This window comes from Idiotropiscis lumnitzeri, chromosome 2 (assembly GCF_059441095.1).
Source record: "Idiotropiscis lumnitzeri isolate Australia: NSW breed Sydney's pygmy pipehorse chromosome 2, RoL_Ilum_1.0, whole genome shotgun sequence".
In the NCBI taxonomy this organism is placed as follows: Eukaryota; Metazoa; Chordata; class Actinopteri; order Syngnathiformes; family Syngnathidae; genus Idiotropiscis; species Idiotropiscis lumnitzeri.
In genome coordinates this window covers 15,732,135-15,758,131 of record NC_142392.1, presented here as the reverse complement: position 1 = coordinate 15,758,131, position 25,997 = coordinate 15,732,135, and the positions used below count along the sequence as shown (strand labels likewise).

The window sequence follows — 25,997 nt, the reverse complement described above, 5'->3', positions numbered from 1 at the left end:
GTCCAAGTCAGTCAAGATGACCTGCCAAGGCATTTCCCTCACTGGGCAGCTGTGACACGTGAAAGCAGCCAAGAGTTTGGGAATATAGGTCACGTCAATTTAATATGTGAGGTCCCGTTATTTGGAAGTGCCACTTTGGCAACAGGTGCAGCCACACTTGAGACACATGCGCTGAGCGTTGGCAAAATCGGAGGAGATTTTTCGAGAGAGTTTTGCGTGCTAAGTTTGCCCCTTGGGCGACGCATGTGGAAGATGAAGTTTCAGAAGTCGGTTCTGAAATCATGAACAGCATATAGCTTTGACAAATTATTGCTTGATGGCCTCGTGTCTGTGTGCTGCTTTTCAACGTGGAGAAAATGATGCACGATTTTATTCTCGGCATTGTGTTAGTGCTTTATTGTGTTTATTAATTCATTGTCTTCATGTTCTTTGTTTCTGTGTCTGATTTTTACTTCGTGAACTGCACTTTGTATGCAGCTGTGGTTGTCATTAACACGCTTAAAAAAAAAAAAAAGGTTGAACATAGTTGCTATTAAATGTCAGGCCCAAAAATACAAGTTGTTAACTCATTCACTATCAGCCGAGTGAAAAAAAATGGATCTTTGACGTATTTATCCGTCAATGGCAGTGAGTGAGTTAATAACAGTGTAGTTTTGCTGCGATTCCATATTTGAAGCAACGTCGCTCATGTAATGGCTAATCAAAAAATGCAGTGTTGAATAGAATATTGTTACAATAAATTACAATATTACACATATGTATCTCTGAATGAAAAAGTCTGAGGTGGAAACACAAATAGTCATACATTCTATCGCATTTATTTTCAATCGCTTTTGGCCGTTTAACTGTGCCTCGGTTATCGTCGTTTGAACATACCCATAATTACGATTTTTTTCGCAGCTGGGCCTCTCCGTTGTGCCTCGTCATGTTCATAAACGACCTTCCGCTAATTTACATCAAGTGTGCGTGCTTGCCCTTGCCAGCTCAGCCCGGTGTCATATAGCACCCGGGTAATGGGAGAGTAAAAGGTTACAGCATGTTCTCTGGCGACGGCGACATCTCATTCAAGTCACATTGCACAAGAGACTCCTGGACCTTTGCGTTTAAGACAAATGAGACGAGTCCCAAGAAAGTGCGCTTGTGTGTGCTTCACAGCGCAATTCCTCGATTTGAGCTCATCCAATGAGCGATGATCTAACTGCTTCTTTTTCCACCTCCTGTTTGGAAACTTTACGAGTCGGTGTTACAAGTCCTGTCTGGATGTAACCGAGACAAGAACACCGATTTCCGAAAGCCTGCGAACATTGAATAGTTATGTCAGAAATGCGGTAAACAGTTTTATGTAAGATTTTTACGTCGCCGATTTAAAAGATGAGATTGAAGGATGAAATGATTTGCATGAGAATATCTTTTTTCACAATTTTTTTTTTATTCCTCGTAATGAAACAGCATCACGAATACAAAAACATGCCCTTCGAATGGGTACAATTACAAATTTGATAGTTCAGTCTTAATTCCACAGGGTACAAAATGCACTGCGGTCAACAATGGGCCGGAGGAGCAGTTCTGTTCTTTGTTTATTTATTATTATTTGACCAACACTCATTAGGACGGCTCAACCATGAGCAGCTACTCAACTCCATTTAAAGACAATGCCAGATGGAAACTTTAACAATACCTGAGATATTTTAACCTAGCAGACTTATGGCTGCAATATAAAAATACCCAATCGGGAGGAAAGAAGAAAATCAGGCAATATGTGTCAAAATAATCCAACCCATAATCAGGAGATTGCACCCATCAGTCGAGCCCTTCAGTCACGATGCTGATGAACTTTAAAAGGCCTGTGGAAAGCTTTCCAAGGTTCAAGTAATACCTCCCCAAGTGTTTCTATGGCAGCAGTTGATGCACAGTGAGATCAGAGCATTGATTGTCCTGGCGGAGCCTGATGATCATTTTCGTTGTTTTTTTTTTTTGTTTTTTTCCCCCCCCCGCTTTGCTCACAGGTAACCTAATCTTGAACCCTGCGTTGGCCATCAAGAGATAAGCTACTAACCGCGTGATATTTAGTGAAAACCTATTCTAATCATTCAGGTGTGTCAGCCTAACAATGTAGAAATGGACGTGAACAGAGCAATATTTCTACAAATATACAATAAAAGAAGAAAAAAAAAAACTACTGTCATACAGCAAAAAAAAAAAAAAAATCAAAATGCATGTTATACATATTTATATTTATATATACTAAAACAAACATACTCTCAACAATGCACTTGCAGACAATGAGAGTTAGTGTACAATAAAATAAAGATTATTTACAGATCATATACAATTGTCCAAAAAGACCTTGCGTAATCCCCCAAAAAGAAACGTGCACATAAACACTATTTCATTTGAAATATCTCTACGTTTCATGTATTTAGATCCACAAAGGATCTGAAAAAAATGTTGTCCACTTTGGCTGGATGTGACACACAGAGGAGAATTTGATGTTCTTATTAACTCATTCACTGCCAATGACGGCTATAGACGTCAAAAATCTTTTTTTTTTTTTTTTTTCTAAATTTGGCTGGCAGTGAACGAGTTAAAGGCACCAGCAAATAAAAACCAAATAATGTCCGGAAAGGCACAAGAACCACAGTCATATGGTTAAAAAAAAAAAAAGCTGATTAGTTCAAAAAGGCACCGGTACATTTTCGGATGAGCCCAATTTACTTTTATAAAAATCCAACAATGAACTATATTACTAAACCTTAATCTGAATCAGTTGCAGATTCAGCCTCAAAGAACATTCAACTTGTTTGACTTTTTACAAATATACTTTGCACGGTAACCCAAAAAAAAAAAAATGTTACACCGCATTCTCCACCGTGATGAGCAATATGGCACGAGTTGGAAATATTTGACACACGGCTGACGGTCATGATTCACACAATTTTTTTTTTTTTTTTGTACTGCGTCTCGACAAAACATTTCAGTTACTAATTGTTTATAAAAAAAATAGCCTGCTTTTTTTTTTTTTTTTTTTTTTTTTTTTTTTAGTTGACCAGCCTTCCATCAAGCAGATTCTCCGTTTTATGTGCAACATTCACCTATTCAGTAGACAATTATATACATACACCGTTGAAATCCCCTCGTGAACTGTAATACTGGAAGCATCTCCAAATGCTTCGTGTGACGCAGCTTCAGGCCGCTTGATGGTGCGAAGCTTCAAAACCGAGCGTTATTGTTTCTGGATGTGCATGCAGACTTTGGCGAGCCTCTTTTCTCAGATTGTTCACATTGAAGAAAGCAGCGAATGTGACTGATCGGCTGCCTGCGAGTGTACACGTGTTCGTCCTACGCCACAAAGTGATGCAAAGAAGTGCGCCGGGTATTTTCCGGGGAGGGCCGCTGACTCCCACGCCAAATGTCACATTCAAGTGCGCAGCTTCTTCGTGGCTAGAAAATGCTTGCCTTTCGCACTTCAAGAAAAACCGACAAAAATACAGCAAAACTCATCTTAAACGTCTGAAGAACATCTTGATATGTCCGGCTATTGCGGTAAATATATATAAAGGGGTGGGGTGGGGTGGGGGGGGGGTCAGAGGTCGTGCACTTAGTGGGCCCCACTGGAACCCGGTGGATTGTGGATCCAGTCGAGAACTATAAGTGACAGGCTGCCAATCATGAAGACGATTCCCACGACCAGGAAGACAGCGGCCTGGGGAGCGAGACCAGAAGAAAATAATACTAAATGCTTTGGAATGAGCCGAGGACGCACGGCGGGATTCTGGTGAAATTTTCTTTTTGAGTCGCATTTTGAAACGGGGCCTCGCCTGCGGGTATATACTCGGAAAGCTGATATTTTTGAGAAAACGCTGACAGTGCGTACTGTATGTGTGGACTTACCCCGATCTTCTGCGGGGAGCGAAGCGGTACCGTCTTCACCAGGCGGAGGTAAAAGGCCGCAGGGAGGATGAAGATAAGCATGGTGGCCGCCGAGGAACCTTGATCGACGAATGAAGGCACAAAAAAATTAGCGTGATAAAAATTCCATCCCCACCAAATGGCCTTGTCTGCATTCCTTTTTTTTTTTTAAGCCAATCAGATTGCAGGAAAACGTTAACAATAATGGCATCAACGAACAAAAGGTCAAAGAGCCAATAAAACACTAATTGCAAAATCTTGTTTTGTAATCAATCTTATATTAAAATGCAAAACAACCTGCACTCATTGAGCGTCGATCAATTTTATTTCAATTTTAAGTGCAACAATAATCTGTCATGTTTTTGGTTTTCAAACGTTTATTTACATACCGTTTTTATTTAACTTGGCAGCCACCGTTAAGAAGACTCCATTGTGTTAATACCACGTTACGACGTATCTTAAATGAGTACGTATTTCATAAAGCCGCAATTGGCAGGCGTGTCCACTCGATTGCGTAACTTTTTTTATGCATACACAACCTCTTGCGTAATGCAACAAATTAAATCACGGGCCCATACAAATGACTTCTTCATCGTTGAGCATGTCTGCAACTGGATTTGGGTTCGTTCAAGAAATTGTACTTGTACTAAATCGTAATCCCGAAGCATTATCTTCCCATTTTAGTATAAATTTATCGTAATGTAAACATTTTGGGTTTGCCTGTTTTTGGCCTTCTTTACTTGCAAAAATTTCATTTTGTTTTTCTGTTCCAAAAATGAGCTTCCTTATTTCTTAACATGTAAAAACTTAGAACAACCTGGGAAAAAAATTGTTAAACTGTCGTTAGGCGTTGTGGTGTTATAGTAGAATGTGTAAAGTGAGCGATCACGATTTTCTCACGCGACCGGCGAGCTGACACGACCTGACATTTTAAGCTTGTGCACTTTTTTTTTTTTTTACTTAACTAAAACAACCTCTGACCCGAAGCCGCTAATCGGACCCCCGCGGACGATCTTCACATGGTCCCATGAGGGAGTGTCGTGGGTGCTTTTCCATTTTTTTTTTTTTTTTCATTTAACGGTCCAACTCACCAATGAAGCCGAAGATGTCTCGGATGGTTGGGACGAAAATGACCAGCATGTTGTTGAAGAACAAAATGCAGGCGGCGATGAGCATGTGGCGAGGCCAGCTGAAACTTCGGCCGCTGAACAGCAAGGTGGTGATGGAGGAGCGGATCTGGATAAAACAAAACAAAACAAAAAAAAATCAAAATACTAAAATTATTTTAAAACTTATTAACTAGAATAAAATCCTCCCGTTTTTGTACATCTGTGCAAATTATGGAGCGAGCATTTTGCCACTTGCTGTTGACTAAAAAAATGACATCACACATATCAACCAATCATGGCTCAGCTTCAGAAAACAGGTGAGCCGTGATTGGTCGTCACTGTGACATCATTTTCAGTGTGCGGTTGCTAAAAATTGGCGATTTTGCTGCTTAACTCATAATCCATAAACACAATATGAATCCGAATGCCATGTTTAGACTCGGAAGGTGCATATAACATTTTATTGCAAATATTTTTTTTTGGGGGGGGGGGTTGACCCCTTTTAAATAAGGTCATTGCTGGGAAATATGGCTTTTCCGAATATGTTGCTACAGTCAAAAATGCTTCCTTGTTCACGTTCCTCCATGTCACTTCTATCCTTGTTTATTTATTTATTTTCAATTTTTCATTTTTCTACCTTACAAGACCCCACGGTTAACTTGACCTCTCGCTATCCTCTGTCATCCGCGGGGACGAATTGAGGAGCGGAAAGAACAGATATGTTTTCAAATGTAGGGAGTGAAAGTAAAAAGTCAAAAGAAATAAAAAAAAATGCAAGTGAAGGACAGACGAATGATGAATTGACTTAAGTGCAATTACCAAGATATACTTTTTTTTTTTTTTACTTCCCACGACTGCCATGTTGTCGGCTGCTTCTTTGGACAAAACTCGTCACGTGTAACCATCCAAGACACGATGAATCTATTTTCACTTACTCACGTAACGTAAAATTATAGAGAAGCGCCGCAGACATGCACTCCAACTGGTTGTCCAAACAAAGGCCTTATTTAAATATGTGGGAGTGTAATTTGACATCTGCAAGTCATGCAACTTAGTCATTTTGATGTCGACCAGTTATGTCCTCCATTCTCATTAATGGCGTTTGCATGTACATAAAAAAAAAAACAAAAGAAAAATCCACTTTAATTTATTTAATCCCAGAAATTTTCACGAGACGAAACCCCTCAATTCCAGCGTTTTTCTGGATTTTGACGGATTTTGCGAGGCCAATAGAATATTGTGTTCTAATATTATGAAAACACAAAGCTGTGATGTAAAAAAAATAATAATAATAAAAAAAACGTATAAATACGTCTTTGGGAGGCGGGGGACTACTTTTTTAAAAACGTATATGCATGTCTTATGAATTGAATGAGTTAGACATAACTTTACTTTTGGAAATATGAATCTATTGCAGTTGCAAATAATTACAGTTGTTTTGACTTTCCATTTATCACGATTTGTCTTAACACGATAAGAAACAGAAATTGAATCAAGTCTCACTTGTCTTGAGCCCACGCTATCTTCTAAGTAACAACTCTCCTCTCGAGCCTCATTCCCACACTTGCCATTGACTGAAAGTGTGTCGAATGCTGTGTGTGCATTTGCGGTGAGAAAAAAAAAAAAAATGTGTGTATGTTAAGAGAAACCGCGAGCCCTCAGATCCCCGCTGTGGCACCCGATACTGCTTGAGCCACAGGCAGCCCCGTTCAAGCCTCAAGTGGGTGAAAGGTCGCCTGTATCAGGTATAGCTCGTCGCACCCAGCGGCAAGTTGGCTACACGAAGAGCAATTCGGAGACACGGGGCCATTCAAAAAGGCTAAGGCATTATTTCAGTCGGTGCAAGGCAATCGTGAGGTTGCATCAGCCAGCCAGTGAAAGGAAGGAGGTGTGTCCCTTGTAGTTGACAGTTGATTGTTTATTTTTTTTTCCCCCATGGCCTTACTTCTTTTCTCCTTTGTGTCAGCTACACAAGGCAAGATATTTCTGTATGTAGCCCATGTTGACAGATTTGTTTCTAATCACGCTCGAGTAAGGCATAAGAAAATGTACAGGTCATATTTTCTCAAGCGAAAACCAGGTGACCTTCATTGTGATGGCGTTTTCCGGGAGCACAGCCTAAAAGATGTCAGGATGAAGAGTTATCTGGAGATAGAGACAATGATTTAACTCCCCCTTAAAACTCGACATCATCGCACCCGCCTTTCCCTCTCTCCCACCAGCTGTTGCATAATGAGCCTCGGAAAACTCTGACCGGGACGGGGCATTTCTCTCCGAGGTTCCAAACTATTCGGCACCCAACTGTTACCTGGCGCGAAGCCTTTGGAGTAAACCGTGTGATATTTGTACACTTTTGACTCCTGCTATTTACCTGTCAGACACCCCCCCGCCCCCGCCAAACGTACACACAAGTGAGAATGTGGATGAACTGGTAAAACATTCCGAATGAACAGTCACAACTAGATTTCGCCGAGAATTATTGCTTAAGTATTAAAATAAACGATATATATATATATATATATATTAGGGCTGCCAAAATTAAAGCATTAACTCCGGTGATTAATCCCCAAAAAATTAACTCAGTTAAATATTTTAACTCAGTTTGATTGACTTCAAAAATAATTTGCAGACCTTGCAAATATTGTGCCACATTAGCCGTCTTTAGCATGTCTCAGAACAAAACACAGTGTTGAAGTTATTAGGACAGTTTTTGAATTAAATATACTTCATATTGGGTGATTTTGCATCAATTCCAAGATATTATTCAAGTAAATATCGGTTATAAGCTTCACAAAAAATAGTCGTTGAAAAATGTGATTAATCGCGATTAATCATGGAATTTTTTTGTGATTAATTAGTTAAAAAAATATTTTTTTTAAATTAAAATAAATAAATAAATATATATATATATATATAGGTAAAACATTCCGAATGAACAGTCACAACTAGATTTTGCCAAGAATTATTGCTTAAGTATTAAAATAAACGATATATATATATATATATATATATATATATATATATATATATATATATATATATATATATATATATATATATATATATATATATATATATATATTAGGGCTGCCAAAATTAAAGCATAAACTCAGGTGATTAATCCTCAAAAAATTAACTCAGTTAAATATTTTAACTCAGTTTGATTGACTTCAAAAATAATTTGCAGACCTTGCAAATATTGTGCCACATTAGCCGTCTTTAGCACGTCTCAGAACAAAACACTGTGTTGGAAGTTTCCACTGGGCCTTGCAAACCAACACTGCTGGAGTGTGGCGCTTGTGGGCAGTTTTGAGAAATGTTTCGGAAATAAATGCCTGCAAAGATGTCTCCATTTAGATGGTATTCAAGAATCCAAGAAAGCTATTAGGACAGTTTTTGAATTAAATATACTTCATATTGGGTGATTTTGCATCAATTCCAAGATATTATTCAAGTAAATATCGGTTATAAGCTTCGCAAAAAATAGTCGTTGAAAAATGTGATTAATCGCGATTAATCATGGAATTTTTTTTGTGATTAATTAGTTAAAAAAAAATTTTTTTTAATTAAAAAAAAAAAAAAAAAAATATATATATATATATATATAAATCTCATGCTATCTTAAAAACATCTGTAAACATGCCAACACCTGCATTCAAATCTCGAGGCAAAAAAGCAGAAGCGGGACTGGTTTCCACGTAAATATACATACTTGGGCAATTTTCATTTCATCTGAAATGAACACATTGCGCAAGTCATGTAAAAAATACGAGACACAAGAAGCCAAGCGTGACAGCCCGACTGATGTCTTTTATCACTTGAGCAAGTCAAACATTGCAGATAACGATCAAGAAAATTGTATTTGCCATGTGCTCAAATGAACAACAGTGAAGCTTCCTTCGAGGTCCATTAGTCACCGTAATTAGAACGCATGACTAGTCAGTAAATTGGGGCGTGTGTTAGCTTTCCAAGCTGATGCAAACTTTAACGAGTCTGACATTAGGCAAGGAAGCGCTAATCGGTCGTTTTTAATCTGGAGGTGATTCTTAAAAAATATTTGAAATAAGAGCCTGAGAACCGGGACATGTCTGCCTCCATGTAAAGCCCCTTCATAATGCACCGAATCCTGCCAAAGCCCTGCGTGATCCGGCCTCCGTTTTGCATCGCCCCTCACGTGACTGCACACAAACGTACGCGCGCTCATTGTGCCGTCCAAACACCCGTCCGAAACGCGTATATACGACTTCTCCGCGGGGGTTGAAGACAGACGCCTGGAGACAAAGCTAAATGTTAATCTCTCGCTGAAGGTCGACAAGCGACGAAAAGGTCGGGGGAGGATTCAAGGCGAGGTTCTCAAATGTCAGGTGGAAACTTGGCAGGGGGACAGCGCCGCTTTCCATCCGATGTCTCACCTGAAGCCAAGGTTGTCGCTGTCGTGGCGCAGTGAATGCGGCACGATATACCGCAGGCATCGATATGAACTCGACATTGGAGCATTTATGCATCTCAATACGATTGTCGGACTTTTACAGTGACAATAAAATGATGGAAAAAGTCATTAACGGAGTGTCGATACAGTTTCGAATGCGAGGCATTTGTGCTACGGTGACAGAATGACAACACTGGACGGAGATCGCCGTTACTTTGAATTAGAAATGTGGGATTTTCACAGGATTAAATATACCCAACATACATGTTTTACTTAAATCGGGTTACCTGCTCCTCATTATCTCATTCACTACCAGCCGAGTAAAAAAAAAAAAAAAAAAAAAAAAAATGGATGATTGACGTCTTTAGCCGTCAATGGCAGTAAATGACTTATAAGCAAAGTTATGGTTTCTGCTTGTCACTAATTTATATTCAAATCAGCAGAAAAAAAGCACCCGGACAACTTCCTGTTTGGTTGCTAAGCAACCAGTGCTAATTATGGGCAGGGCTGCCATTGCCCGCCGTCCTGAGCACTGCTGTGGAATAAAGGCCACCGAAACCGAGTGCTGTGTGAAAAGGCCTTATGATCTTTTTACGTCTGGGTGGAGCCAAGTTTGGCCTGGGTCGTTGGTGGGAGTTATGGGCTTTTTTTTTTAATAAACATTTTTATTTTTTCGGGTAATGTAAGATTGAAATGATATTAAACGTTTCATATAGTGGTTTAAACTATTAAAGGAGGTGAAATATAAATAAAAAAAATGGGTGAGTGACAGCTAAATAAGGCAACTAAAATATTCAAAACGGGTTCCGTAGCGCCCCCGACTTGCCCTAAGACTGCGGTCAAGGTGAGGATTTTTCCACTGTCCACTCCGATCCAGTAAACTTCCATTGCGGAGAGGGAGGGGTGAGGGGGTGAGGGGGGGGGAGATCCTCTCTCACTCCCCCCTCCCCTTCCCTCACACACATTCGCACCAGTTCAATCCACAGTGTCATGCAAGGAGACTGTGTCTGTTTATGAATGTGCTTTTGTGTTGACGTGCATCTCAGAGTCACGAGTCGAAAATGTAAACTCTCGCTTGATGACTTATTCAGTCACCATTGTAAAATAATGAAGGGTGTGTTTTCACAACAAAGACCGCTCGCTGCATCAGTCTCTTGTCAGTTTCACGACTCAATGACAACAAGGCTGCTGCTGCCCCCTTGTGGCTGCATGCAGCTTCTACATTCCGACAACGACAGAGGTTGCTATGTGATCAAGGCTAAAAGAGGCCATGACACGTCCTCTTGGTCAGCAGCCTAATTTGTCCTCCTTGTGTCAGGTGAAGACACGGGCTAAATTTAGAGCCTGGCCATATTTGGGAAGGAACTATGTGAATGAATGTATCCGGGGGGTTTTCTTTGGGCATCACAATCACAGGCTTTATTGGTTACGCAACAGAGACTGAACGCTAGGAATGAGTGCTTGATTGCATGTGTGTTGGCAAGTGCGCCCCCTGTCTGTTAGTTGAGGCATTTCAGCAAGTAGAACAAGCGAGTGTTCTTGAATGCAAGAGAAAAAAAATCCCGACGTGGTATTTATAGTTATATTATATATATATATATATATATATATATATATATATATATATATATATATATATATATATATATATATATATATATATATATATATATATATATATATATATATATATTATATTATATTATATTATATTATATTATTTATAGTATTTCTGTGAGTCAGGCAAATTGATGATCTGAAGCGTCAGTTGAAGAGGGAATTGTTATAAAATTTTAAATTTAATAAAAAAAAAAAAAAAAACGATTTAGCTTTCATGTGCAATATTTAATATTTAATACTTGAGGTACTTACAGGGAAGAGCACAATGGGGACAGTCAGCGTGACGGCAGTGAGGACAGCCAAACGCACCAGCAGTAGCAAGGTGTCAAACTTGTAAACCTTGGTGAAGGTGTGAAGCAGCTCCGCCTCCACATTTTCTGTGGTTTTAAACGGAAACAACCACTTGTGAGACAAGAAAGAAGACATTCTGCACAGTAGAATTATTATTTTTTTTTTTTTTCGGACAAGACATTGACTCCTAACACACGTCCGTTCTCATGCACTCGGATCGCTCGGACCAATTTTTGGAGGCCGTGTGGGTTGCGACCGCCGCGTTGAAAATAAACACTCGTTTGCGGACCAACTGTGTCCCGATCGTATTATTAGACAATGTGTGACATTCAGGACGTGTCACTGGCGCCTCTGATGTCGTTATCTCGGCCTTTGGTTGTTGAACTTGGACAATGCGAATGCAAGATGTAACGTTTGGATGTGCAATTAAATGTGAAGGACTGGATTACAGTGATGCTTCCTGCCAGTTAAAAACAATCACGGGTTTTTGGCGAATGCCACCCACTTAAGACGCATTAAGTGCAGTGCATGAGGGCTTATAAAGCTTCCTGCGTCATGTCTGAACATAAAAAGAAAGTTTGAATACTGATTCGTCGTCTTCATATCTACAATAGCAAATCAATTTTCGGGTTGTCTTACCATAAAATGTGAGGTAGCCAAATAGTGCTGACATCATATACATGATGAGCATAGCCAAGATGGACAAGTTGGAGACGTTTTGCATCTTCTTCCTGCTGCGACTGCAGAAATGACCAGAGCACATATTTGAGATTTTAGTTCTCCACCACTTTCAAAAGTTGAGAATTTGCCTTTTGGAAAAGCCAATAAAGTGCACTTACTCTTTCAGCTCACTGTAGATGGGCAGCACCTCAGGGTGGCACACAAACGCAAAAGCCAGGATGGGCACGGTGTACGCCGTCTGGAGACGATATTGTGGAGTCATGAGTGGCTTGTTTTAGTGATATTAGGAGTCAGCGGTTTTCCAAGTGTAAGGAGGCGGAACCGCTTGAGGAAAATGTGTCGTAAAAGTTGGAGCGTGACTGCTCCCAAATGCATGATTGGCCTTGACCACACCTCTTGTACCATAATTTATTTTCCCAGAGTGTAATATCTGTAATATAATATACAATAACCCGTGCTATTCAAGGAGGATGGAGGCTGAGACCTGCCACAAAAAAAAAAAAAAAACAGGAGGAATTGAAACCGCCTCTAAAAAATATAAGGAATTGTCCACATTAATAACTTAAATCGTAAATATAACACAAACTATAACCTCAAAGAAGTATAATATCATTTCAAAATTGTGTTACATTTTCATATTCTTGATTAAAAAAAAAAAAGTAGTTTCACTACTAAGTAAATCACCAAGATGCAGTAATAATTAAAGGATCAAAGAATATATGCCTCTGATATATATATATATATATATTTTTTTTAAATTTATTTATATATTTATTTATGATTGTTATATTGTCAATATATACATATATATATATATATATTTATTTATTTATTTATTTTTATTTATGATTGTTATATTGTCAATATATACGTATATTTATTTATTTATTTATTTTTATTTATGATTGTTATATTGTCAATATATACGTATATTTATTTATTTATTTATTTATATTTATTTATATTTATTTATGATTGTTATACTGTCAATATATACGTATATTTATTTATTTATTTATTTTTATTTATGATTGTTATATTGTCAATATAAACATATATATTATTTTTTTATTTATTTATATTTATTTATGATTGTTATATTGTCAATATATACATATATATATTTTTTTAATGTATTTATTTATTTATATATTTATATTTATTTACGATTGTTATATTGTCATTCTGCTGTTTGTTAAAGGGTTGATGCTACAGGTGCTATTTGTTCGCCAATCTGTGGTGTTTTGTTTAATACGTGTTAGCATTAAGCTAGCAGAATTTTCTTGCCATTTCATTGCCTTTTTTTTTTACGTGATAATAAACTTCAACTGGGAGTGGCAGCTTAAAGCCTCTTCTAGGGCTCAGTTGAGGTATATCACTTTCTTGACACCAATTACTACTTGCCTATCAGGGCTTTTGCAATGTTATAAAAGGATTTTCTTCAAAACCGCGAACTTGTTAATACCGTCAATAGGCACGAGTTATAAAAGTACGAACTTCATTCTTACTGACAAGGAAAATCAAAGCAGGGATCATTGTTAGTCCCTGTGAAAGGCAGTTTTTAATTTACATCCCAGTGTAGGTTTTCAGTGGCACACAAAGACTACAAACCCTCCATGCATACAAAAACACGACACACCCTTCAAAACCACCTTAACCAAACATTCTATTTCGCAACCTTGCTGAGGCCTTTTGCCTCTTTTCACCTTCAGACAAAGAAAATCATATTCAAATAGCACGCCCACAGAATTCAGCAGGCCTACCTGTGAGTTGAAGATAAAGTATTTGGGCGTGCACACGTCCTCGTCGTCGTGGCGAGGCTCGAAGTGGACGCCGGCGGAGGCGTGAGCGCCGTGGCTGTCCGTGACGGCCGGTGACACGTCCGCTCTGGAGAAGTCCATCTGCTCCGAGCGGTTGTGTAACGCATACACGCCAGGCATGTGCGAGGCGTTCATGCTTAGGTTGCCTGACGGGTGGTCCAGGAACGGAAGCGGGCACGGGAGCTGAGTTTTCTTGTAGATCACCTGGGAGTTCATGTAGAGCATAGTTAGGTGTGACCACAGACAAGATCTTTCATATACACGACAAACTCGATTCATCGAAAATGATCGGCAAGTACGGTCTTGTGTTGTAGCTTTGTTTTGAAACACTAGTCGAAAACATGGCATTCTGATTAAATGCGTTTTTGTAATTTTGTCACTTCCGTCAGCTGAAGGTGACATCGCAGGTGCTCAGGGCGAAGATAACGACCAATCCTGGCTCAGCTTCCGAAAGCGAGTGAGCCGTGATTGGTCGTTGCCTGAGCCCTGAGTAACTGTGATTTTCAATCGACAGAAGTAACAAAATGGCCGCCCCCTGGCATGGCTAAAAAAAAAAAAAAAAGGGGTGGATTTTGCTGCTTAACTTATTTTCCGCAAACTCAATATTAATCAGAATGCCACGTTGAGTCTTGTAAAAGCAAATGAAACATTTTATTGCAAAGATTTTTTTGGACTTCCTCTTTAATAGCAGCGACCAACGAAGGGAGGGATTTAAGCCCGACTACTTCCTAGAAATTCAAGAAGAACCATTTCTACGTTTTCTATTTTTGAATTTCCACTTGCTGGCCTGAGCGTCCTTCGGCTGCTTTCCTGTTACCGTGGTCGGATTTCTCAGTCGGACTCAGTTAACTAGGGTTCATTCATTTCTGAAAGTTGGATTGTGCTTTTCAATATGAAACCTCAGATTCTGAGAAGATTCTTCTAAGATCCCCCACCATTAACTCATTCACGACCAGCCCAGTAGAAAAAAAAGGATTTTGACGTATTTATCCGTCAATGGTATTGAATGACTTAAAAAAAAAAATCGGAACAAGAAAACATGATAGATGCAAAAAACTACTCGGCGACAGTAGCCTTTACGCTAAAATGATAATTATAATTAAACAAACTTACGACTCCCAGGAAGAACACCATGCAGGAAAGAGAAAACCCGCTCGTGTAGCCCAGATAACCTGCAACGAAAATAAAACGAGCGATTCAGAGACACCCGGACTCGGATAAAAAAACTCAAACGTCGATATCGCGGCTATTTTTTTTTACTTTTGCTCTTCCTATAAACAGCTGCAAATCCGTTTGAACGTCTACTCCAGGATATGGGTCACAGATATAGGTCGAATAGCCAAAAATAGATGGATAAAAGATGTGAGTGGATTCTTTTACAAGTCTGACTGGAATGCCAACAGATGCAAAGCGAGCTCTACCTTAATTCCAGAGCAGGTTCTGTGGGAGCCGAGCCATTTTGAACACTGAGCCCCCGGCCCATAAAACTCCATGTGAGTGATGGAGCTGACTAAAGGGCTTCATGATACTTTGATGATGCTTTAAGTCGCGTTTGCCAGCACTGAGCGAGAAACGGTGTTAAATTACTTTCGGCCGACTACTGACAGCTGCGAGGATGCGACGCGGCCAGCCAGTGATTTACGTCACCGGCCAAAATATTAGGAACCCCTACCCAATCTTTGGCTTTGGCGTACTTACCCAGGTTTTTAAGCAGCGACAAGGGGAAAATAATTCCAATGGACACAAATATCACCAGGTAATTTCCGTTCAGGTACCATTCACTGTGAACCCGCCGCCCCAAAAAAAAAAAAAAGATGGGTTAGAATCTGAGGCTATCTCATCCATCCGTGCAAAGTGACGACGCACACTCACCCGGTACTTTCTTCTAAACCCAGGAATGCCCGGATCACTTCTGGCAGCTCGTATTTCACAATAAAGAGGTAGCTCGACATGGCTGCGAAATAACATCAGCGTTGGAAATGTAGCCACAACATTTTTACCCCCCCCCCCACCCCTAATATTCTTAACCCGCCGCTCACCGCCAATGTTTTGCATTATGATGGATCCAAATGCTGCGATTTTTCCAGGCCAACCAAATGCTCTCTCCCCCAGCTTTTCATAGATGAGAGACCCTGTGAAAAAAATCAGGATTAGAAATGTAGCCCCGAAAAAGCCTCATTAACATGGAGATTATTATTTTCAAGATAAAACTGAACACCAACCTCCTTCTTTAGCTGTCATAAGCAGCAGATGCACCGAATACAAGGAGAGAATAGCGACAGCGATGAGGAGGATTCTAAACGCAAGGAAGAAGAAACACCATCATGGTCAGTTCACGTGCTGGCCTCGATGATATTTCCTGAGTAGATGGTGGAAGAGTTTCTTTGACCGTTGATACTCACGTAAATAATATAATGCCCGTGTTGGCCATGGCGTACGACAGGCCCAGGATCCCGCTGCCCATTATGGCGTTGCTCAAGTTAAAGACTGACATTCCGAAGGACGTATGGCCTGGATGCTGCTCAGATTGTTAAAAAAAGGGGCAGGGATTACATTGTTTATGAGAACGAAATGTTGTATTGGATGCCATTAGAATGTGGACGTTTACCTAATGTGATTTTCTATTGTAGATATAGTGGATATTTTCTGTGGGTGTGCGTGGTCTCAAAAAGGTAACAAATACAAGAATGTGTGTGTGTGTGTGTGTGTGTGTTTTCTTACATATTCTTCATGGTACTCTTCATATTTCTTCTTCTTCATCATTCCATTAGTCAGGAACTTCTGGCTCTCGCCATCATCCATGTCATCAAGGAACTGACTGCAAAGGCACAAAATGAACGCAAATGCGATTTTAGGACCGCATGCATTCGGTACAACTTTAGTCTTATCAGCACGCAGCGGCGCACCTGTTGATGGTGGCCTTTTCTGAATCGATGGTCTCGGTGAAACGGTCATCCAGACTGTCCGTGCTGTCGTCGTCGACCTCCGTGGCGACTTTTCTCAGCTCCATGCCATCCACAATTCCCGGCATTATGGCTCACGGCGGGATGAATTTTCCAAAGATTGCAATGTGTTCCTTTAACCCCTGTTTGGCTGCTTTTTTTTTTTTTTTTATCCACCTAATTTGTTCCTAAAAAGGAAACACAAATTAAGCTCAATTAAGGCGTCTTACGTCTTGAAAATGTTTCCCCTGCAAATGAGTCTATCCCATTTCCTGGAACTTGTTTGTTCTGTTACCTCGCAGCGGAAACGGTCTCTTCTCGTCTACCATAAGTGTACACGTGCCAAATAGTTGATCTGGTTTCATCTTTGTGCATGTCCAAAGTAACATGCCAAAGGGGGACATGAGTAAAGTCAACAAATGCTTCTATTAGGTCACGGATGCAAGGAGTTCTTCAGCCGTCAAGAGGCCCCCTTGTTCGCGTCGGAGGCCTCAACGACCCACAGGGGAGGAGGCGTGCTTCACATTTTCCAGTTTCACATCATTATTACGTCATGAAATGTAGCGATTCAGTGGGACACAAATTGTTGTGTCAAAGAGCTCTTAGACCGTAGCGAGACTGGCTTCTGGAGAGAGATCCTTGATAGCTAGAGCTTCTCGTGTATGAAATACTGACTTAAGTTTTATCTGATGGCTGCTTTTTGGTCCCCCTCCCCAAAGTTTTGGAGAGTCCTGTTAAGCAGTTTGTGGCGTAATCCTGCTAGCAAAAAAAAGTAAGAATAAACCTCAAATCTGTCATACTATTATTATTATTTATTTTTTTTTTAGAATTCCATATAAAACCTACAATAATTTCCGGACTATAAAACGCACCTGTATATAAGCCGCAGTGGCTTTTTTTGGGGGGTGAAGAAAAAAATAAATAAAAATACAAGCCGCAGTTTTCTATGTTGAAAAAAAATACGAGTTGTTTACTGCATGTACAGAATGATTTTTTACTGTGAATGCACATAAATGTACAGAAACAGATTGTTAAAACAGTGCCTTTCAACACAACGTTGCTAATTAAAACAGAACAGACCCAAGAAAAAAAAAAAATTTAGATTTATTTTGCCTATTTTCTGAACTCTAGAGCACCCCCTACTGGTGAAAGAAAAATCCACAGAAAAGCTGCACCGTTGTAATTAGCTGCATGGTTGAAAATCTAGGAAAAAAGTAGCGGCTTAGCGTCCGGAAAAGACGCTTAGTTGCCATTTACATTCTAAATGTGTTAGGCGGTGTTTCGAAGTTCACGTTGTTTGGGTAATAACACGGTAATAAGCAGCTGTTGCCACAAGGCACTGTGTTGTTGTTGTTTTTTTTGTGTTTGTTTGTTTTTTTTTAAGAGGCTGTTATTAATTCTCATTCGAACATTGAAAAGGATGGCATTGCACGTCCATCTTTGAGGTGCAGACGGCTGAATCTGGAGGTAGCCCGCCTGTGTTGTGACATGCCTGCTCTGCGGTTGCTTTTGCTTTCCCCAAGAAACTTTTGGGCTCGTTAACTCTTCGCGTCAATTTTCCATGCCACGATGTTACGCGTGCTCCCCGACGACTCGCTTAGCGACTTCTTCCCTAAAAGGAGCTGCTGAGCCGAAGCATCTTTGCGTCACAATACACGTTTGTATGTTTACAGTCAATAGCTTCTCGTGACGCGAACGACAAAACCGCCTGACCCTCGCTGCTGATTTCAATAAACACAGTTTAGTCATCTACTTTAGTTTTGCTTCTCCGTTTTTTTAAGCTGATGGCGATGACACGTGTGTGTGTGTGTGTTACCGCGAACTATCATATCCCGTTCCCACAAGTCCGCCTAATCACTGTTGTGTTGCCTTTTGACGGCTTTGTGTTGACTTTTCAACGCCGAGAGGATTTACCAGTCCGACTGGGTTACCTCTATTTGGACTTAAATGCCCCCTCCCCCTAAAAAAAAAAAAAAAATTGACATAAACTCATCGACAGTGCATTCCGCTTGCCGAGCCGTGACAATCTAATTGACACGTAACATTTTAATGTATTTTAAGTAGCCACATCTGGAATAATAAAAAAAAAATAAATAAATAAAAAACATCGAAGCCACAGAGACGCCGTGGAAGATTCCTTGGGAAAGCCACATTCGCGTGAATGCGGCCAAGAAACATAAGATGTGAAAATCCTTGGAATGCGTCCACGCCAAATTTTCATGTTAAATGCCACAAGGGTCACACACTGACCTAATTTGTCGAGACCGGTTTTATATAACTCCGCGTGCATTGATAAATAGTCACGAGGCTATCGTCACGCAACATTAACAATTAAAAAATCTCATCGTTAAAAGACAATGCAAATGCAATTGATATCGATTTGGTTTCATTCCTAGAAGAACTTGTTCTGACCCTATTCGTCCTCCTCCGCCCAAGCAAAGTCTTGCATCAGCCACTTGAGCGCAAAATTCTTTCAGTAAATCTGCACAGAAAGTGGACAGCAAGCTGTTTTTTTTTTTTTTTTTTCTTCCAAATGCTCTCTGCAGCCGGATCATGCATCAAGAAAAGCCTCAAAGTTGTGCAAGACGACAAGCGGGAAAAAGCGCAAATTTTGAACATATTTTAAAACATACTCACTCATGCGGAAATTCCTACAAAAAAAAAAAAAAATAAATAAAATAATCTTGACCGCTCCTTTTCTCTTAGCCAAAAATAAATTTTAGTCGCCGGACGGTCACAGAGAAGTGAAGGGTCGAGAAGCTGCGGCTATTTTGTAACTCAGGTGAGAAGGGACGCTTTTAAAAGGAGGGAGGACTTCGGTCACCCAATCAGGACCGGGCTCTACTTTTGAGCTGGCCCATAAGAATACCTCCTGCCCCCCCCGATACACACACACAATCGCACACTTGCACACACTCGCCTCGACAGAAAAGTAATATAACATCATCGTGATGACTGTTTATTATCATAAGCGTCGGACAGCATCTCTGACATTGTGGTCACATGACAAGTCACATGACATTCCTTTTATCAACTTGCATACCAAATCACACAAATGATGGTCAGCGCACACACATCGCCGGCTGCGCTGCCAGGCGCGAGCCACAGTAGGCTGTGCCGCCGCTCGGCCAATCAGAACGCGGCGGCGGGGGATGTCGCCGTGGCCAAGGTCGTGTACATGTCAGGGATGAGGCGTTATCTCGTCACGTCGTCATGTTCAAACAGAGAGAACATACATGCTCCACTGAGGTGAACTTTGAAAATCCTCCTTCTCTGTATCACTTCTTGTCGTTCCAAATAATATGCGAAAATCCGTAATATGGAGGAAAAAATGAAATTTGACCCTTTCCATACGCTTTAACTTTTTCACTGCCATTGACGGATATATACGTCAAAAAATGCATTTTTTTTTTTTTTAACCTGGGCTGGCAGTGAATGAGTTAAACACATTTTAATTGCATTTAATTAGTCAGTAATTCCCGCGTGAGCGTTTAATGCTCTGTTGTTATTCAATTAACGGCTTAAAGATTGATAGGTGACCTTGACGCTCCTTTCCCGCATGTGAAGTCAATACAGGAAGTATACTACATAAAAAAAAAAAAAAAGAAAGAAAAACACCATAGTAGCTAGCGCATTAAACTGGAAAAGAGGCTGGAGTGGCCACTCCCCCCCCCCCTAAAAATGGTCATCTTGAGCACCAGCAAAAACTTCCTAACATACCCTGCGTCCGAGTTTTTTTTACCCATAAAGTCGTTAAAGTGACACACGGCAGCAATTTACACCAAAAGACAGTCCACCAACATTCCTTAGATAACTTCAACAAATGCTCAGCCAATCGCCTGCGAGCAGAAAGCTGCGATACAAGAGCCGGAGGTGGAGTTGGGGGGGATGGACCACCATAAAGTATCGTGACTGCGTCTGCCGGGGGCTACTCTTCTCCTTTTGACAAGGGAAATGAAAACACCAACTCTTACACTTGAAAATCGGTTTCCTAGCAACCGTTGCCGCACCATCACCTGTGTTGGCACACCTCGGTTATGAAACGGCATATATATTCACACACCACCATGGAATTTACCACCATCGTTAAGTTCTGTGTAAACAGGACCGGCAGAGTCTTTCAAGGGGTCTCTTCCGCTTCTTTTTTTTTTTTTTTTTTGGCAGACGGTGAACCAATGGCTCCCTAGCAATAACCTCGTATAATAATCTGAATAACGCACCACACCTGAATTAGAGTTGGCAAATGTCGAAATCCACTTCATCATAATTTTTTTCGTTTATTTGGTAGTTTCTGACTTGACCTGGTTTCCCGATTTCAAAAGTCCGTCAACAAGATGCCAAGTGGGGCATGTTTGTGCCACCATCATCAATATCGAAGGGTTGTTCACCTCACCCTTTTTCATCAAACCCCGCCCCCCCGCCGCGTGACTAATTCAAGTCCGTCCTGGTCGCATGGAATTGGGACAGTCCCGCCTCCCACTGCCATGTGTCAACAGTGATCATTAAAAGCTGGAATCCAAAGGCGCTAAATTAAGCCGAAAGCTCTCAACGGGTTGTAAAAACGGTTTGTTGGGGAATCACGTGATATATCATGTGATCGTGACGTAGAAACACAAAATATATTAAATGTACCCAAGGGGAAAAAAAATAAAAAATAGGATCAAGAATTTCAAAAAGAACTTCAGTAGGCTGTTAAGATCCTTGAGAGCTCTATCAAAGACTTGACAGTGCCAGCGAGGCCTTGAAGAATTTCACAGGTCTGAGACGACGTATATTTCGGGCTCGGGTGTTCCATGAACATGCTTGCTAAGCCGCTGCTATTTTCTATGACATAACAGAATATGCTATGATAGTGAGGAAAGACACCGGGGATGCTCAAAGTCATGTAGCATGTATGTGTCGAAGCAGGCGTTGCAAACTACGGCCCGGGGGCCACATGCGGCCCGTTAAGCGTTTTAATCCGGCCCGCCGAACTTGAGAAAATAATTAAATGAATAAACCTTGTTAATTTTTTTATTTTCTAAATATTGTGGTTTTCAAAGACATATATATTGTTGTAATGCTTTTGTTCACTTACATTTAAAATTAAATTGAGTTTTTTTTCTCCGATGAGGTGAGGTCACCGAAACACTCCATCCATCTGCAATCAAAACGTTTGCCCACCCCTGTGTTGAAGTCTGACATCAACAATATTTATTTTTAACATCTCATATCGATAAAGGAGCGATGCGGGAGGAGGTAGAAATATTTAGGGGAAATGAGGCGACGCTCCGAGATCGCTTCGTTTCATGTAGACGTTGGCCGGCGTGATAAATGAACTTTTTGTCAACTACATTTTCGATTGTTAGTAGTCTCCCTCCCGAGCACTCTCCCCCGCCTGCGTAGAGTGCATTTTGGGTTTTTGATGACACATACGCATATTTATCCAAGTTATATTCACATAAGAAAGAGACCCTGGTTGGATTTTGAAAAAAAAAAAAAAAAAAACGTACTGTTCACACTGCATGAAAAAAATCTGATACGGTTCTGAATTTCCAAGTGCCGCGACCTCAAAAACGTAGCTACACAACCAACTCTCGCCCGCGTTCCCACTTAGGAGGAATCTATCATCGACGCGACAACTCCCGCTCTCTTACGTCACCACCGCGGCTCACATGTTGTGAATAATGCATCCATAACAAAGTGTCCGCCAAAACATATAGACAAACCTCCCTTTGGCGTCACATGACGACAGCGAACGCACCTCATGTGTCCTAACCTTGTTTGTGACCCGTTCCTCGCTCTTATCGCTTTGCATTGATCTGCAAACTTGTTGCGTGACGGCAGCGATGCGCTTTTACAGCTCCTTGCTTATGGGCTCCAATTGAGGAACAAAAGGGTCGGAGGGTTCAGTCCGCGAGATCCTAATAGTCCCGGGATTATTTGTTTTATATATAACAAGCAAAGTGCTCGGACAGTACGAGCTTAGAATTGAGTTCACTATGTGCCTCACCAAATGAGTCTTTTTTTTTTTTTTGCTTCCATTATTTTCAACGTGTTTATCTGACTAACAAGACCTTATTAATGCTTCTATGTTCCTTCTAGGACCTGAGTGTTGCCGGGTTTAATGTCATTTGGCAATTTTCAGGTCTCCTTTGTCACCTATTATGTAATTTACGGTCAGGCTTGCGCATAAATCATACCGTGTATTATTTATTTTCTGCGCGAGGCTCAGGCAGCAGTCCAGCCGTGTTTTCCTTGGCCTGTCAAGAGGGTTGAAGAATGACTTGAAATGCTTTTTTTTCAAGTCATTCGACTGAGGCACCTTTTTAGAAATGCAGAAGCAGAGTAAAAGCAAACACGACTTCTATTTCAGAAAAGAAGCTTCATTTGTTTAATTTTCTTTTGTAAACGTTGACTCTTGTTTTGCGTGTCGCGATGAACGACGAACACCACTGGTTGCTACTATTTGTGTTGGCAGAGCTGATAAATGATTAAATAAAGAATAAAATCACAATTTGTCATAACATATTCCTTGAAGTGGTGCTTGTGAAATTGTTATATAAAAGCAATTTCCAAAACCTGGGACCCCATTTTTCACATTGTTTAATTGTAGGACGGGCCAAGGGTGCTAGCAGCTGTGCGGGCAAACATCCCAGCGTGTTTACAAGATCTCAGTCCTTGTGGTTGACCTGCGACCTCTAACCACCATGTGGAAAAGTGGAAAACAAATTGAACCCCCCCCCCCCCGCCCCCCGCCCCCCTGCGAGCGCCAACGCCGCTTGTCACTAAAATGAGACGAGACGGTCCCTCCGATAGGGCGGTCCTCCTTCGGGGGATTGGGAAGAGGGGATTGGAAACGGAGACGAATGAGCTCAAGCGGGTCTTGACAAGTTCGTGCATTAGTCCACAGATGAATCGACTTTGGCGCCACGCTGCTAAATTTATTGCTGAGCTACCGCAACGCTCATTACGACAACTTTAGCTGAGGCAATAATTACTTCTGCAGTTAATCACACTTTTACGTGGCGGACAAAATGTAGGTTAGAGGTTTACAATTTTAGAAGATTTTTTAATTTTTTTATTTTTTTTTTAATTATTGAGTCAAGGGCGAATTTTAGGATTTTAGGCCGAAAAGGATTTTTAAGCAGAGAATAATAAAAGATGAACTGAATGAGGTCAACTCGGAAAAAAAAAAAACTGAAATAAATATAGCTGTAATAATTGATTTTTTTTTTTTTTTTTTTTAAAGTGTATCATTAGTTTTGGCCCACCATCGATGAAGATATTTTAGTGGACAAATGCGCTTTTTACACCGTGTAGGGGAGAATCCTTCAAGCGGATTCCTGATTTACAGATGACAGATTTTAAAACTGGAAATCCATGACTATGTTTGCTATTTTCCTTCAGTTGACATTGGCCTCGTCATTACGTAAGGTTTAACTCCAATTGTATGTTGAAGGACAGCTTTAAAACTTCAGTGTGAAGAAACCGTAACTATTTGAAAGTTATTCAATGCTGAACCAGTTTGTAAAAAGGAGAATGTTTCTTTATGCATTAGTGTTTATTAATATAATAATTCATCGCTTGATCATTTCCCCTCATTGAAGTCGTTCACATCCGAAAAACGACTCCGATTGCATAACCGAAAAGTATATGAACCCGCCGGTCATGAGGCATTTTATTACATAATTCCGTTGACCGGTAGAGTATTACACCTTCTTCCCTTCGAGATAAAAGTCCATTTATATTTGAAGTCATTTTGATACTTTTTGCTGCCCTTCCTGTGTTGCTGAGATAAATGTCAAATATGTGTTGCTACATATGTTTTCCTTGAGGTAAAAAGTTCCGCTGTTGGTTGGAAGAAGACGTAAAGTAGGCCAGGGGAGAATATATGCATGGTCACCGTGTATTTATAGTTAAACTGAACAAGCCACTCAAATTGCTCAAGAAGTCGTTTAGGTTCTCTGAACTGAATCTAGTCTTTGTGTGTGTCTGTGTGGTCAGGGGGCGTGGCTTCATAACCGGGCTGGCTTAAGACAAGTGTCAACATACTCCACAAAAATGCCGATAAGCAACACAATGTAATGCTATCGGAAATGTAGGCCAAAAAGTACGCAATGAGTTGGAAAATCCACAGAAAAAGTGCATTTGGAGACGTTTAGGCTACACTTTTTTGATTATTAGTTACGCCATAATGTAATGACAAATTTGTGGCTACGCCCCTGCTTGTAGCAGCGAAATTATTGTCCGTGCCCTGATGCTTTTATTTATACAATATCTGCACATTTGTGACTGGAAAAAGTACCTTGAGTCCAATAAATATTCTCCTGAGCTCAATTAAGACACGTCTAATGCACAAAGCCCCCCCCCCCCACAAAAAATAAAACTCCAGTTTAAGACGATTTGCTGTCTCCTGTCGAGCTAATCGCACCAGCACCACCATTCGAACCCATGATTGCAGTCAAAGCATCATTATTAGCTCTCCTGTTACATAAAACCCAACACATTCGCGTTTTTCAATCAGCTCTTGCTCTCGCCATAAATCGGCGACAGAATCGGCCCCACGCCATGTGAGCCCCACAGAGGCTGGCAGACGCTTTTTGTTTTGTTGCACAACGCGCGGCAAGCTAGGAAGATAGTGGCCGACATGCCCCCCCCCAAAAAAACCACTTTTACGCTGAACTGGGGTTTAAATGACAGAATTAAGTGCTTAAAAGTCGAGACGCTCCTTTCGGCGACACCCCGCAGGAAGCGCTACTGTGGCGTTCTCGCAAATACATCGTTTAAAAACAACCACATCGCGCGGCCATGAAACGAAAACATCTCGGATTGAAGTGAAATCGTTTGCATGTTTTCGCTTGATCTTTAATTCGCTGAACGTGCAAACCGACACAATCCACCCATTCACGCCAATTATTAGACTAAGAATTGTAACGCCTCGACGACGGCGCGTTTGAAGATGCAGCGATTGCGCGCAGGCTAAAAGTGAATTTGAATATTTAAAAAAAAAAAAAAAAAAAAAGTAAGAGTAGAAAAGGGCTTACCAAGTGTGAGTGGGAGGCAGTTGTAAGAAGTAGCAAAAGCAGCAAGCAGGAGGAGGAGGAGGACTATTGGAAACAAGAGATGGAGACCCTTCCCATTTAACAAGCAAGGAGACTGAGTGGAAATTTCCATGTGCCATGTGATGACGGCAGCTTGTGAAGCTTCATGTTAC

General features: G+C 40.6%; 1 protein-coding gene across 2 annotated transcripts; it reads right to left on the bottom strand.

Moving 5' to 3' along the window:
* Positions 1–3,473: 3,473 nt before the first annotated feature.
* On the bottom strand, positions 3,474–25,996 carry slc38a4 (solute carrier family 38 member 4). Of its 2 annotated transcripts, none has more exons than XM_088289012.1 (16): positions 25,828–25,996; positions 16,766–16,989; positions 16,581–16,677; positions 16,262–16,377; positions 16,082–16,155; positions 15,899–15,991; positions 15,732–15,813; positions 15,558–15,640; positions 14,973–15,031; positions 13,803–14,063; positions 12,198–12,277; positions 11,998–12,098; positions 11,320–11,444; positions 5,001–5,145; positions 3,892–3,989; positions 3,474–3,703 (listed from the first exon to the last, which is right to left on the bottom strand). In XM_088289012.1, exons 2-16 carry the CDS (start codon positions 16,888–16,890, stop codon positions 3,599–3,601), a joined length of 1,644 nt encoding a protein of 547 aa, XP_088145138.1. In that variant the 5' UTR covers positions 16,891–16,989; positions 25,828–25,996; the 3' UTR covers positions 3,474–3,598. The 2 variants fall into 2 exon arrangements, with proteins under 2 accessions (XP_088145138.1, XP_088145137.1); XM_088289011.1 differs by lacking the exon at positions 25,828–25,996 and adding an exon at positions 19,439–19,658.
* Position 25,997: the final 1 nt, after the last annotated feature.